Source organism: Agelaius tricolor, unplaced genomic scaffold (genome assembly GCF_023055355.1).
Source record: "Agelaius tricolor isolate 1412-34295 unplaced genomic scaffold, bAgeTri1.0.p SCAF_5, whole genome shotgun sequence".
Lineage (NCBI taxonomy): Eukaryota > Metazoa > Chordata > Aves > Passeriformes > Icteridae > Agelaius > Agelaius tricolor.
Window position 1 is genome coordinate 41,192,589 of NW_027269265.1, and position 16,224 is coordinate 41,208,812.

At 38.6% G+C, this 16,224-nt stretch overlaps 1 protein-coding gene across 1 annotated transcript in view; it reads right to left on the bottom strand.

Moving 5' to 3' along the window:
- Positions 1-968: 968 nt before the first annotated feature.
- HSD17B12 (hydroxysteroid 17-beta dehydrogenase 12) overlaps positions 969-16,224 on the bottom strand; it is an 80,856-nt gene continuing 65,600 nt past the window's right edge. Inside the window, exons 8-11 of the mRNA XM_071427583.1 lie at positions 12,802-12,883; positions 9,381-9,446; positions 2,820-2,969; positions 969-2,668 (exon numbers count right to left, since the gene is read on the bottom strand). Coding sequence (XP_071283684.1) covers positions 2,564-2,668; positions 2,820-2,969; positions 9,381-9,446; positions 12,802-12,883 — 403 coding nt within the window. The 3' untranslated portion in view covers positions 969-2,563. The remainder of the gene's footprint in view (positions 2,669-2,819; positions 2,970-9,380; positions 9,447-12,801; positions 12,884-16,224) is intronic.

The window sequence follows — 16,224 nt, forward strand, 5'->3', positions numbered from 1 at the left end:
AAAATAGAAGACCTCAGGGCATGAGAGTGGGAACCCAACCTGCAGCCTGACACCATGTGAAAAGGGACCAAGCGCTCAGAGAACCTCCTTACCTCGGTGCCTCCCTCTGTGCCAGCTGGATGTGCATGCTGTTCCCTCTGCATACCTTTCTAAAGATCTTCAGTAGTTAGAAAATTGTTAACTGGAAATAAATGTTTATTAATAGCTTCACAGTACTAATAAAATTTGTATTCTGCTTATTTAAAGCATCAGCACTGTAAAATCATAGAATATCCTGAATTGGAAGGGATCCACAAAGATCATCTTAAGTTCAGCTACTGGCCTTGCGCAGGGTAGCTCCAAAAAACACACCATGTGCTTTTTGAGTGTTGGCCAAACACTTCCTGAACTCTGTCAGGCTTGGTGCCATGATTACTTTCCTGGGGAGCTTGTTCCAGTGCCCAAGCACTTGGGGTGAAGAACCTTTTCCTAGTATCCAACCCAAACCTCCCCGGACTCAGCTTCATGCTGTTCCCTTGGTTCCACAGGGATCAGTGTCTGCCACTCCACCTCCCCTTGTGAGGAAGACCGTGATGAGGTCTCCTGTCAGTCTCCTCCAGGCTGAACAAACCAAGTCACCTCAAACTGCTCTTCACAAGGCTTCTCCTCCAGCCCCTTCACCATCTTCAGTTGTCCTCTGTACACTCTTCAAGAGCTTTGTATCTTATATTGTGGCACTCAAAACTGCACATAAAGTATTCAAGGTGAGAGTCGGTGCAGAGGAGAGCAGGAGAGTCACCTACCTTAACTGGATAGAGATGCTGTGCCTAAAGCACCCCAGATAGGGGGTAGATGACAGCCAGGAAAACAAATTAATATAAGCATTGGTTTTGGCATGTAAATTAGAGTAATTTTTATTGTTATTACTCACAATAAAGGACAATGTACCCGCAAACATTTTTATAAGAAAAACATAACACATTAAAGACTCAAGAGTAATTTCCATTTTATTAGTTTTACAAAGTCAAAAACATACAGATTTTTTAGTCCAATGCTTTCACATCATCCAGAGCAAACCAAATCATGTGCTTGTAGAGAACTAATACCACCAACTTCACCATCCCTGTTCCAAAAAATTAAGAAAACTAAGGGATAGGATCTGCATCTCAGATTTGATCAGCACCATTGCATCGGTATTCAGGTTTTTTCAATGTACAGAAATGTTAGCCCCAAATCATGTCTCAGTGCAACACAGCTTACTTCAAAATCAGAGCTTGAAATTATTCTTTGAAAGACAGAAAAAAACCTCCCCTCTTCAACCATAGGAAGTCACCACAGAAAACAGTGGTAGCTGCTTGCAATTTCATTTGCCTTGCAAGTTTTATACATTTTATGTTTATAAAAAGGATTGTTAGAGACCAAAATCTTTAATAAAGAGTAGGTAAACACAGACAACAGCAGTGCAGACTTCTCATGTACTCTGATCCCTGTGTCCAGGAGTTAAGTAACTTGAGCCTTATAGGAACATTCCACTTTGGAACAGAACCATGAAAAAAATCAGTTAATTGTAATGCAATTAAATTAAAACTGTTCTACTCTTTAAGACATTTCCTGGTTCTCATTTTTAAAGCCATCAAATATTCAGGAGTCACATTTTGAAAGACCTCACCAGAAAGACAGACTGATACATAACTTCAAAAAGAATTTAAACCACCGTTGCTAACAAGGAGAGTAACTCATTTCAAGCTCTGCATTTAAAGTACCCATAATCTTTTACATAGCAACCAGCATGTAACATGTAACTTGTGACATTTATCTACATTGTGTTATCACCACCTATTACAAAGAGCAGGCACTGAACTTTTAAAAATGTTATTACAAATCATGAAGATTACATATTACTGAAAAGTTAGAATCCATATTCAAGACCCAAGATTTTAAATGCTTTTTGCAGTGTTACTTTATGTATATATTTATAGATGAGCTATTACATTTATTTCTGTTTTTGGCCCATTTCCCTCAAGTTCATAACCAAAAAAAATCACACTGGACCATGTAAGCAGGGGAGCACTCATGAGCTGACTCATAGTGCAGAATCCTTGCAAGTATCCAAAACCTGAGCTTCAAGAGGTCAATAGTCTGGAAATAGTACTAGGTTACCTTTTAAAATAATTATGCTCCCTTTCCTCTCCTGCCCACCTGCACAGGAATATATGAGAACTGCTTCTTTTTCTGCCCTTCACCCATGAGCACAAGAATAGATATGATGGACACTATATAACCAAGATGTTCCTCAAGAGCATGATGTCTGATCAAGTCCATGAAAGTATTTTGTAAAGCACAATGCAATTTTAGTTCAAAGCACTTCCCCCCTCATAATAGCTATAAACAAATAAAGCCTATTTTTCAATCAATATTAGAAGTCAACAGTCTTGTTTCATCTGTATCCTCAAAACAAGACTATTCTTTTGTTAGAAAACACACCTATGATTGGAGATGTTTAAAACATTAGGTCTACTTGATGTTGCAGCATGGTGTGGAACTTGCAGGAGTCCCATGTTCCCAAGATCAAGTTGCTTCCCACTTACTTCTCCTTCATTTTTTTAAAATAACGAGCCCGAATTTGTTTGTTTGTTTTCATTATCAAGTTAATGGCAGTAGATGTAGGTAGAAGAGAGATGACCCATCCCTAAAAAAAACAAAAAACAAAAAACAACAAAACAAGAAAAATAAAAGAAGGGAGTGAGGTCTCAGCATTTTGTAACCTGTACTGATTACTCTTTTTTCCATAATAAACACAAAGGACATTTCAGATCCTCACATTTTCCAAGGTGACTTACCATGAGTGCATGAGGTAGGTACCCATTGGTCTGGGACTGCAGGCCCACCGTGCCCAAGGCAGCTCTGACATACCTTTCAGGACTGGGCTTATCGAGGGTTGGCTTGCGGATTTTGGACATTTTTGTTGCCACATAATATGGTAGAACACTCTGCACACAGGAAAACTCATGTTAAGCAGGGAATGCTTTCAAGATAACTTACAGATCCATAAATGTAACTGGAAATCAGATAATCTGTACACTGAATTCTAGCTTAAGCCAGCCTTATTTTCACTTCTAAGATCACAATGGGACCCCAATATAAGATCAAGAACTTTTTAATTAGATAACACATGGGTCATATTTGGACATAGTTCAGTTGTCTCCTGACAGTCAACATCACCAGCTGGAGCCCTAGAAAACCCACTCTTTCAAGTGTAGGGTTGAAAAGCCATTCTTACAATTGGCCTTGTAAGCACAAAACTTCATTCCAGTTGTTTAATAGAAAATGCTGTACTGTTGTTTCTCTGTAGTAACCCCCCAACATTTGTTTGGGAAGGAGCTGCAGAACCCAAGACAGGAAATTTCACAGCAAAAGCTCCTCAGTTCGGCACCTGTACAAGGTGGGAGGAGGAAGGAGAAAAGAATGTCCAGAGACTTGAAACATGGAGCTTGTAGCTCCACAGCAGGGCTTAGAGGACAGAGGAGAGTATTAGTACCAGAGTGAAAAGACGGAAGGATCAAGAAACAGAGGACAGTTAATGAGCTTTTATAGCCATGTTTGGAAGCAAGACAGAAAATTATGTTAGGTCTCAGAAGTGTCTGTAGTAGAGAAACAAGAGGAAGCAGCATAGATACATGTTGATGGAGGGATGCTGACAGAACAAAGGCATGTCCATGGTAGGGCAAGATAGACCTGGAGGATCCAAAACCTCATTGCACTTATCCCAACCTCACCCTGCTGGAGAAGGAAGGCAAATGCACATGTACAGTAGAAAGCAATATTCTTTCCTCATGGTCGTGCTTTTGGCAACGCTTTCAACGTGTCCTCAATTTTTGCCTCTAAAAAAGTAATCAAAAAAGCCCTGGTCTACAGCCCTGAAACAGATATTAAACATACCCTAACTCAACACACCTAGAGAGGTTGGAACTTGGTCACCACTTTACAAGGACCTCCTAAGACACTGTCAGTGGCTCTAGCACTGATTCAATACATCCATCCACTACTGCCCATCTATGAGTGCTCCCATTGCCATCCCTTAACAGCAAGTGCCTGAGAGTGTGTCCACTTCTGCTAATTCATCTCCAAATGAGAATATCGTCTCAAAAAAGAGTCTATTTGGGCAAATTACATTTTGTAAACCTGCTTCCCATGTTAGTCTCTTAAAGAACAACCACACATGCCTGAATTCAGAAACATCTGCTGTTTCAACAGCAGCACAGCAGGGAAAGGGCCCCTTCAGTTCTCACTGAGTGTGTATCCATGCCATAGCTGTGCACATTTCAACAGAAATTTTACCACCACAAACAGGAAACATTAGTATGTCTGCTCATTCCTTCACCTGAGAACATAAAAACTGTGCCCTTCTGTCTATAAATAGGACTTTCAGTAATCTACTACATGAGTCCACTTTCAAATGGGAAGGAAAATCATGGAGACCTAAACTTCAGAAGTGAAAGCAGCTACTACTGCCTTTAAAGTCACCAAAAGCTACAAATGCTTGGATAAGAAAACTACTCCTTCTGCTACCACAGCAGCATAGGTACCTCATTTCAGCTCCAGAATGTGAACTGCATCTATTTTTCAGACTGCATTTTAGAAATGCAATCTGAAAAATATTTTTAATAGTTATTATTTTAATATTTTTAAAAGTTAAAATTTTAAGTTTCTTATTCACCACCAAATTATTTCTACAACATCCCCACCAAGAAAGGAGCAATAGATGTGATCTATTATCCTTCTCTGCTCAAAACAACTTCAGAAGTGAACTGCATTACTCAGTTACACCACTGGATAGCATGAAGGGGCAAACAATTGTGCATGAGGATACTTGAAAAAGCAAGCATATGGTAGCACTACTGGACTGATCCACAGACTTCAAGGCACATAGAAACATGGGATTACACTCCAACCTTTTTCTTCTCCCAGATGCACTCCCAAAAACAAAAAAGCAGGTACTTAATTTCAGATACATTAGATTTACCACCTTTATATTAACTGGACCTTATTTTAATAGATATCAAGAGACCTGCTGAATCTATTTAGTTTTCTCCCCTTCTTCCTTCCCACAAGGAATTCAGAGATGCATGAACTGTATCTAAAACAGGCATAACAGATTTTTAAAAAATCACTCCTTCAAGCCTTTCAGCATTTTACATTCTAACAGATATAACCCACACTACCTGGGCAAATAACTCTCCTTATTCAGGGAAAGCTTAGCCTGCACTATAGTTTCAAAACATGCCTGAAAAGTAGCTTATGTCAGTACAATATATCTTGCTCACTTAAAACATTTGCTACTGCTTACAGCTCTGATGTGTATTAAAATTGGCTCACACTCAAAATTGGGTTCTTGAATATTATTTAGATGTAAGAAGTCAGATCTCAAGACCTGAATAGTTAAGTCATAAGTCCTCCAAAGTCAGAAAAGCTTGGTTACACAATTTTATCACCTTTTTTACCTTACTTTTAAAAAAGTAAAAAGATCTGAACTCTCCAGTGTTGCCAAATAAGTTTCCTTCCCTTTCCAATGTGGGAAAAAGGAGAGTGGGGAACATAAAAGGGAAACGGAAGAGTTGCATCAACCAAAGCTGATCTGTATAGAAAGCTGAACAGCAAAGCAAAAATGCTTTCGAAGGAAGGATGGTAATGCCAGTAAACATCACTTTGGTGACATCAAACTTTTGTGGATACCTGGAGATAGAGCTGGGCCTGTTCAGTGTTGTGAAAAGGAAGCTGGTGGTGACACCTTACCTAAAATTATTTCAACGGTAGTTATGAAGATAAGAGCCAAACTCCTCTTGGTAATGCCTGATCAAATGACAAGAGGGACAACTGTCAATTTTGGCTGTAGACTGTCAGACTGGGCATTAGGGAGAAAGCCTTTTCACTAGGAGAGCAATATAAAATTCAAACAGACTGTCCAGAGAGCTCACAGCACCCCTGCCCTTGAAGGTTTCCAAGATTTGGCTGCATAAAGCCACAATTAGCCCATGACCTGCATCTAAATACAGCAGCAATCCCACTGCTAATTGCTAGGCAATCCAGCTGCTGGGAGAGCAGGAGGTTAGGGTAGAAAACTTTCTGGTAATCCTTTTAAATGAACATTTTCATGAATTTGTGGTCTAGTATTTTATGTAGTGAATACAATAAAAGAAAACAGATAGTTCAAGTTCCTAGCACTATGCTTTTACTATGCATAGTAATGAAGTACAGAGGGACAATGCCAATAACTACCTGAAGTTTAAAATGAGAGTAAAAGAAAGGGTCAAAGAACCAAGCAATATTTCTAGACATATTAAAAGAGCAAAAATTTCATAAGTCTGCAGAAATCTTTCAAGGGGAGATCTTTCTGAAAGTCTTGAGGAAAGTTATTGTCACCTTCTTCCTTGTTTCTTTTCTTATGCCTCTTTTCCCTATGTAAATACACACAAAGTTTTAACCTATGCTATTACAGTGCTGCTTCTGAAAAATTAAGCAGACCTATCAGCCAGAAAAGTATATTTTTATTCCAAAGATGGCTACACTACAACAAAAGCACTATCAAAACTAAGCTTCCACAGATGGTAATCCACTTCAGCAAGACACATACTTGAGGCTGCTATGAAGAAACTGATAAAATCCCTCCAGCACTTTGTTTCTGCTTTTCACACAGTGGTACTCTGCAGGTATTGCATGGCAGAAGTTAACTGGTTTCAATGACGATGATCTAGCTGGAAGGGCAAGTCTGGAATTAAAAGTGTAATGCTTCTGAAGGTTATAGAGATGTACTTCAAAAAAATCTAAGAGGGATGCAATCTTCCTTAGGGATTGAAGGAGATAAGTCAGCTAGTCTTCACAGGAAGGTACTTGTAATATTAATTAGTGGCTTATAGTGACTTAGGCTGAAACAGGAGGACAAGGACATGGACCTGCAACAAAATTAGCATAACAAATTGAAGCTGTGACAGCTATTGATAATCAGATCCACATAACTCAATAGCAATTCACTTCTACATTTAAGGGATAAAAAGCAGTGCTGTCAGGAATTCAGCATCCTAAGCCAACACCAGAGTCACAAAAAGACAGTTTACCACAACCTGTAAAGCTTTGTACAGGAAAACATAACTGAAAATACAGAAAATTAGATTAAATTCTTCATTTGTTTGTAATCCTAAAAATGTAAGACATTAAAAACCCTTTCCCTAGCTTTTCTATACCCAAAAGCTAGAAAACCTTTCCTACACTATGTACATTCATATTGTGCTTAATGCCTTTATCCAATCATGAGTTACTGGGGTATTTACCTTTACAGTCTCAACAGGTACTCCTCCATAGGCATCAACAAACAGTTCTTGCTCCTCCTTCATTCTCCTCTCAAACTGCTAAGAGTACTATTTAGACAAAATCTGGGGAGGAGGAGAAGGCTGCACCTAGAAACAACAGATCCCAAAGAACGTAACAGCTCCTTCTCCTGTAAGCATCTGTCTCTAAGCACCTTCACACTGAAGTAACTTATGAGCAGCTATGCCTAAGAAAACACCAGAAAACAGAGGCTGGATGTGGTACCACAACACAGGCCCCCACAAATTCATCCCATCTTTATTGTCAGTGAAGCTGTGTGTTGAAGGGGCCTATGGCTCAGCTTGTAGACAGACTTCAGCAGGAAGGAAGTCCACCCAGAAGATTTGATACTCTTGATGTAGGAAAGGGCAATACTTTATCAGTTCCTTGAGTCTCATTTTGAGACTGTGATGTGACAGACTGAGAGAGGGCTACATTGCATGTAGATGAAAATTACTGAAGAACAACTGTCTGATAGTGGAGCTAAATCTGCTAGTAGTAAGTACAATTTGAAAGACACTGAGGAGGTAGAAGTAATCAAGCAGGCAGAAATGGTGAGAAAGCTGTAAGGAACTTGCCATGTGGTAAACATTGACCCATTGCAGGATAGTTTGGAGCTGTGAGAAGAGAAAGTAACAAGAAGACATGAAACACTGAAAGTTATTCCAGCTAAAACCACTTCAAGAACTGAGAGCACACAAAATGACCCTGTATGCTGAACCTGGACCTGTTCAGAATGCTACCTTTTTTATGCATCCTCCATTGCTGCACATTGGTCTGGCTGTACATACCAGAGTGCTAGGGCACAGAATCAAGCACCCAGGGGAGAAGTGAAGCTTTATTTAATACCAAGTTTAAATCTAGGTTTACAGGAGGTTCCCACTAAAAGGCCACTGACTACATGGGAATAGCTCACCCAACAACTCTCTTTTTTCTTAATGCAATCCATTCTCAGGAAATGTGACAGGACATTTTATGGTGAGAAGTTCTTATTTTGCTAAATACACTTAAAAGGAAAAAATAATCTAGCACATCAAAAAGGTAACATAGCCTTAATCTGGTAACAATTTCCCTATAGTATTAGCCAGTAATAAGAGTTGTGCTCTTTTGTATAATGATTACACATTTAAAGCGGGCAACTTTGTGCTTTGAGTTTCATAAAGCCTTTGAAGTTCAAGTGGATTTGAGAACCACCACATAGAACAGAGAAATGAGAGGCATGGACATAGGCAACCCTGTTTGCAAGATCCCTAACTGAACTTCAAAAAGAGATACCATTGTCTTCACAGTGCAGGTAAGATCTCATACCACCTTTATTAAACTGATTCTTGCTCTGGAGAGGTTTAATCAGCAATGGAAGGTTCACTGTGATCAAAGCTGGAAATTCCAGCTTTGGAAGCAAACACTAAGAGTATGTGAGAAGTGATATTAAAGCTAAATCCTATAAAGCTGTGAGAAACTGGTATGGTTTGCTTTTTGCCATGCCAAAAATAATTAAAATCAAGGCAGGTAAACAAATGGGGAGGGGGCAAGGAGGGCTATGAAGCAAGACTCTTTAGCAATACAGAAAATTAAATCAGTCAGTTACACATGAAGGCTCTTTGAGGCTTTTGTTCATTCTTCAACTATGCTTAGATTAGCAGTTGATTCACTGACACTGCAGGGATTCTCCTATTCTAGTTGTTAGGGCTGTTACCCATGGAATGCCTGTACAAATGCATTCCACAAGTGTATACCAGTAGATGAAGCTTCATAAAGATGTATTCTACAGCACTCTGCACAGTTTTATGGAATACTTTATCCATAAGGGTTCAATTAGCACCATCAGCTAAAACCACACAAAATCAAACCATGTCTTTTGTTGCTTCAAGACCCATGGTTTCAGAGTAATTTAAGAAAGCTGCTAATGGGATCAAAGGAAATCCTTATCCTTAATCTGTGTCACACACTCATGAATAAGAGAATATGCTGATTCCTTTTTGTTGCCAAGACACCAATGTTGCTGTGGTAACCACACTTACATGAAACAAGCTACTCACCTGCACAATGATGCCCTTGCTCTTGTATTCTGCATTGAGGCCTCTGGAGAAGTAATCCACAAAAGCCTGCAGAGAGAAGAAGGGAAACATGCAGCATGCTACACGTTACAATGGAAACTCTAGTTTAACAGTTTTGTGTAAAAGTATTTGAGTTACTATTTGGAGTTCCTGTTTTCAAACTGAAAACCCTAGGTTTTCAATGAAACTTTGCATACAAGAGCAATGCCATTCAAATAGAAACTGTATGCTTATGAAGTATTTTTACAGAAGCAAAGCTCAACCTAAACAAATAATCCCCTTTTTAATTTAGAAAGGAACTCAATTTGTTAAATAAAGCCTAGTTAAAAGAGGAAAAGACAACTTCATGTTCACATTGTTCACTACTTTATGTCATCTTCTTGGATATTTTTAAGAGTGATTTAATTGGGTTCCTCTTGTGCATGGTTTTTAGAACATAGTGTTTAAACACTTAGTCTTCTGCCTTTACACTTCTAAAAGATGACATCCTATGGTGACACTTCTTCCTAATCCTCAAGTCCACCTCCACAGATTCTCCTCCAAACTTCTGGAAGTTTTAGAAATTGCAAAACTGAAAGTTCAAAGAAAGAGGTTAAAGAACTTAAAAGGTGGATGTTAGCACCTTCAAGATGCTCTCAAAGCTGATACAGCCACCTCCTTAACCTGCCAGGAAATATTGTGCTAAGAATCAAAGGCTATTCAGCAGTTCAAACCAGCACAGATTCCCACTTCCCAAATTCTTCTAAACTACTCTTTCACCTTACCCTCTTGTCCAATGAGACAAAATACCAGGTTCTGCTACGGTTTCTTGTTTTAGAGAAATGATACAGCCAAGTAGGATGAATAGAGTACCTTCAACTGAATGAGCTAAACCATCCCATCCATGCTTGAAACTAAAATAAATACTAAGTAAATTAGTTCAACTATTTAAGAAGCAGTTGCTTCACACCAGATTCAAACCAAGCAGCAAAGCTCTGGTACTGCACCTCCTTTACAGTTTTCCTTTGGTCACCATGTCCCCAGTGGTTTAACACAAGTCTTAACTGAAGCCAGCACCTAAAGTTCACAGTGGCCAGTGTTTTTCCTACACAGGCCATCCCACTGAATTCAGCCTATACAAGAAGCAACAGAAACATTCCCACACTACTGGACTATTTCTAAAGACACTCTGCTGAGCATACTTGGAAGATCTGAAATAAAACAGGATTTTGCTGTATAGCAGGTAGGTCCTTTTAGTCTTCTTCTTCAAGTTGCATGTATAAGCTAGCAGGAGGCTCCTTTAGCCATAAAAAGCTTATCTGCTGTTCAGTTGCTCTTTCTTTCTTTCTCCCTCTCCCCTGAGTATAAGTTCGTAACAAAATTCAGTACTCAACATGAATGAGACTGAAAGTCTGGCCTAGCAGCAGCTATTGAAATGAATCCTCTGACCATCCTCTTGAACAGGAGGGTACCTGCATGGACATGCCAAATGGTTTGGTGCAGTAACTGAACACAGCAGTCAGGTGCATGTGTAATACCTGCACAGAGTATACTGATAATCTATTAAAAAGAACTATATTATGTTAATGAAAGTGCTTTGATCATTCAAATTTCTAACTATTCCTCCATGACAAAAGTCCTGATGTTGGCTACTGCTCCAGATATGGAGACAAAGTACAAAAGACCGTCTTCTCTACTGGTTGCAATGAGCTTGCTAGAAGGAAAATGTTCATATTACATGAGAAGTGAAAGCTATTTCCTGTATACGAATAAGCTTTGGAGTTTTTCTTCTTGAAGAATTTATTTCAAGACAAGTTGGGTTTTCTACCTCCACAAGCTCAAGTCCCCCAACAACCTTGAACCTGAAGTTTTAAGAATGCTCTCTAAGTAAACATTCTCTGAATAAGCAGATAAGCATTGCATGTTGGAAAATTTATTCTCCTTGGATATCCAATACATAAAATACATAAAATAGTCATGAGTAGAGGCATGGGGGTGAGGTGGGAAATGATATAATCATATTTCACTTCTCATTAGCATTAACACAGGTAGATAAACCTGTCAAAATATAGCACTATGATTCCTTTAAAAGAGTCTCATTCCAGTGTAAACTAGGGAATTCTCCACAGGAAGGTTAAAGACCACATTTGTTCCTGATAATTAGTCAAAGTCATTGACTTACACCTGAAGGGTATTATTATGCTTTAAATCCCCTTTAAATAGATGAGGAAAAAAAAACCCCCAAACTAGAAACTGCAGATACTGTCTTTCTATAGCTACATTAGGGGAGTCACTTTCATGCCTACTAATCTTGCTGTAGGAGAAGATGGGCAGTGCTGAGAATAGGCAGATTATTCAACCTGTAACTAAGTTTTTTAAGGGGAGGGGAAGAAATATTTCAGATTCCTGTTGGAAAAAAAAAAGACTTACCAAAGCAGTGTAAGATATATTATTACTAAAATCAGAAGCTCAGTTGATTCCATAAAGCTGAAAGCACTGCCACAACAAAGTGACCATTTGTATTAAAACAAAAAATTGTCCTCTCAGGAAACATCTATTTCAAGGGGAAATTTTATCACCTAAAGCTACTTCAGGCTTCTAAACTTAAATATATGCCCTCCTTTAGTATGAATAAAATAGTGTGCATCAACTCCCTTCTGGAAATATGAAGATGTTACTGAGAATCTAGAGGAAATGTGAGTCTGTTCTGACACGAATGACACTACTGAAGGTTTCTTCATCCAGTCAAGGTTCTGCTTAGACTCTGAGATGCCTGAAATATTCAAGGTAATTACCAGGTATGCCTGAAAAAGCTGTAGTGCCATACTGCTTTAATGCCAGTGTAAATGTCTCTTGCATTCTGTTTTATCACATATGCCTCAGTTCCATGCTGGGTAGCCACATTCTGTTTTTACAGTGTTCACTGGAGATATTTTAGGGCAACATTTTAGAATCCCCTGAAATTATCTTTGGGGGAAAAAAAAATATGACCGGCTGCAAAAAGATGAAACTGTCCCAGTGACACAAAGAGAAACTAGAGCAGATGAACTTAAGATGAAATATAGATCATAGAATTATCACAGAATTTAGGAAAAAGATGTTTCAAAACCAAAATAAGAAAGTGTGTTAAACTTAGTCAATGTTCTTTCTCAGCTTTGCACTAAGCTTGCTTGGTAGACTACTATCCTTTTCCATTTAAAAATGGAATACATGAGGAAATACATAAAATAGTCATTTCTATGCCAGTAAACCCTTGCACTCAGTTTTCTTTCAACCTTCCAGCTTCCACTATTGGAAAAACCCAAGACAGAGACTCTGAGCTTTTAGTTCATGAAAGCACCACTAGATGGACACCAAAACATTTATTCCTGTGAGTGTTGCCTTATGTTTGACACTTGATTTCAGTGTGGAAAGGAACACTTACCTTGGTTGCAGAGTAAAGAGTCAGCAGTGGAGTTGGACACATCCCTGAAGCTGATGAGATATTCAGGATTATCCCTTTTGATCTGAAAGGAAGCCAAGATATATTATAATGAAATAAAGGAAACAACTTTCATGTTTCCAAAAGTTACAGCAAGCCTAATAACACCCTTTAGAATGCAACTGAGATTAAGATCTGGTTAAAAATCCCAACCAAATCCTGAAGTGAAATTCACTTTATGCACAGTTAGAAGTATCCAAGCAGCTGGCGTAAATCGGGAGCAACTCCAAGATCAATACAGCAAGAGAATCAAAGTTGCATTTATATACACATTTACATACACACACACTGAGCTAAACGATGCAAAACCACTGAGTCAAGCTGGCACAAGTTCAAGAGGAACTTCTACATCTTTGGATAAGATGGCAGAAATGGCAACACAGTTGCATTGTATGATTTACACTTTGATAATTACTTTCATCTTCTAAATATTACTTCATAATGGATCTTCAAGATAGCAAGGATCTGAATTTACTGCTCAAATACAGAATTTAACAAATATGGAAGATATTCAGTGGATGAACACAGAAAATGAAAGTTGTCTTACAGCTGTTTTACAGTAACACTGAAGGTATTTATCAACAGTATTTGGGTAAAGACACCTGAAATTAGGTAAAGGTACCTGAAAAGATACCTGCTCTGTCAAGCCTTTCAAAAGCACATACACATGGGACAGGAAGGCTCCTGACCTCCCAATATAAACTGATTTGAGCCATATCTATTTCTGAGGCTAGTTTTACCTACAAAACCAGACATACTTAGTGCTAGGTAGAAAAAAGAAAGAATTTTAAAAGCTTTATGCAAATTAGGGCAATTACTCTGTTAGAAGGTCCTGCAAGACAGTCCAACATAGTGAAAGATAAATCTCTACTTCTTCCCACTCTGTTGGAAATTCAAGCCAGTTTACCTAACTGAACATAGATAGCATAAGTATGCCATGCTCAGTGCAGTGAGAACACTCATGCAGGCAGACATCACACAGCTCAAGTCCTGCAGATTCACAAGAGCTTCCATCAGATTTGTTCAACCAGGTGCACCCTACACCACTGCTGCCACAATCGTTTCAGTAACCATCTTATAAAAAACCAGTAATTTAAGTCACTGTTAAAAATTAAAACAATATAAATGCTTTGGAAATCATGACAATAGATTCAAACCAGCATGGCTTGTGCAATGATACAAGTGTAAATTACATCTGTGACTGATTTGTCACAAGGAATGAGATGGCAAATGTGACAGCAAAGAATAATGTCAGTCATTCAGGATTTCAAGCACCTTTGCCAAAGTTCATTGCGTTTTTCAGGACTTCCCTGCAAGGCTTGGTTGGTGAAGTAAGGTAGTAACACTGATCCAAATATGTAGCATGGAAAGGGTAAGATCACAAATTAATCAGGAATTTTCAAGACAGCAAAAGGTTAACAGTGGATCATAGAAGTTTTTTGTATCAAGACAGGCGGTGACTGTGATATTTATTTATGAGCTCAAATTGAGATTAGCAATGAAATGAGTATTTATTCATTTTTTAAGAGATTATCAGATTGGAGAATGTGAACAGACTACAAAATGGCAGGTGAAAAATCAATATTAAGAAGGCATCAATAATCTATTATTAATAACCAAAACAATGCTTACTAAAGAAAAAAATTGTGAATTAATCACAAACCTTGCAGGGCTCTAAGCCAACTGTCCCCTCCATGAAAAACCTGAACAAGAAGTTCTATTTTGTGCAGCAGTCACCAAAACCAGCCAAACAACAGGATGCTGGGAATGGCAGGGACAGATCCTCCACCACCACCAAAATCCTGAATTACAGTCTACAAACCATCTTTATCCCTCCAAATACTGAACAGAAATATTAAGAAACTGATGATTTAAGAAAGGGGCAGAGAAGAAAAAAATCCACTCTGAGACATCAATTTATTTATTTAAGAGACTATTAAGAGCAGCCATGATAAGAGTACACACACTAACAAATGAAAAAGATCAAGATTCTGATTCAGCTTCTCAGAATACAAAAGAAAGATGACATTTATTTAAATGAAAGACTGAAATTTAGATCCAAAAAACCAAAGTGCTCTTCTCATATTCAGACTAGGGAGTACTTGCCACAAAACCTAACTGAAGACAAAAGCTTAACAGGATTCAAAGAAGGACAAGCATTGATATGGATAAACACAAGCCTCATGCTTTTAAAACAAACTGAAGCTTGGGAAGAGAGGCTGACATGCAGGCTGCAAGCACAGGTCTCACAGTGCCGGGCTACGCTGCAACTTTCTAGCAGGAGTCCTGACCACCACCTAGATGGAGTGAATTGAATTAATGGTCTGACCCAGTGAAGAAACCCTTCCTGGAGACACAAAACATTAACAGCAGCCCCTTGCAGAAGCTCTGTGTATTGGTCTCTTTGAAGCAGTCAGTGCCACTGGGGGTTTTGCGGTTTGTATTTTTACATTTTAAAGAAAACAGCCCTAGCCTTAAAGCTCATAACTTAAAACCTCCAGATAAAATGAAATTGAGAAGCATGTGAGTAGGGGGAACACTTCCAATTACTCCAATTACAATTCTGCTTCTTTGAGGAATTGCAGAATAAATGTTTTTAGAGAGGGATCTGAAGAATTACTCGAGCATCAGCATGGTAAAAAGAAATTTTGGCTCCATCTAATTCAACTGTGCCCTTAATGGGAAATAAAAAACAAAACAAAACCAAACAAAAAAAGTTGGTTAAGATGAAGAGAGCCAGGCCCACACCCTCACACCTCCCAGTCATTCTACCTTAAGTGGTCCAGCACCAGGGAGGCTATATTTAGCCATCTCCCTGTTGCTGTGGCAACCAGCGCCTGCTCCAGCTGCATGCCAAGTGGAAAGAGCAAGCTTCTTCTGTAATGTAATTATGCACTTGCTACTTTCCTGGCAATAAATACCATAGTTTGGTGTTTGTCTAGCAACAGCCAACTGATTTTTTGTGGTGGTGGCTTTTTTTTGTTCCCAAAGACATCAAGCCTTGATTTTCAGTTCAATGAGTTTCCCATCTCAGACAGTAGCCTGAGTATTTATACAGGAACTGCTCATTTAAGTATAATAGGAAGCTTCAGATAATAAATTGTCACTTTAAATGTTCAAAACACTGGAGAGAAGTCACAGCAGAGAATCTAAATGCCATTACCAGAAGTGGCATTCATCTAATGCAGCTGTGTTTATTATAAATAGAAAAGTAAAAGGCACACCAAGATGTAGCTTTGTTTACTCTTACCAGACCTGGATGCAAAGCATGCAAAGTATGCTCTATTTTTGTATTTATCTTGCAATATATTGTCATAAAGCCAACATTCAAATACGTGCTAGAGCAAGCTGCAAGATGCTCTAACA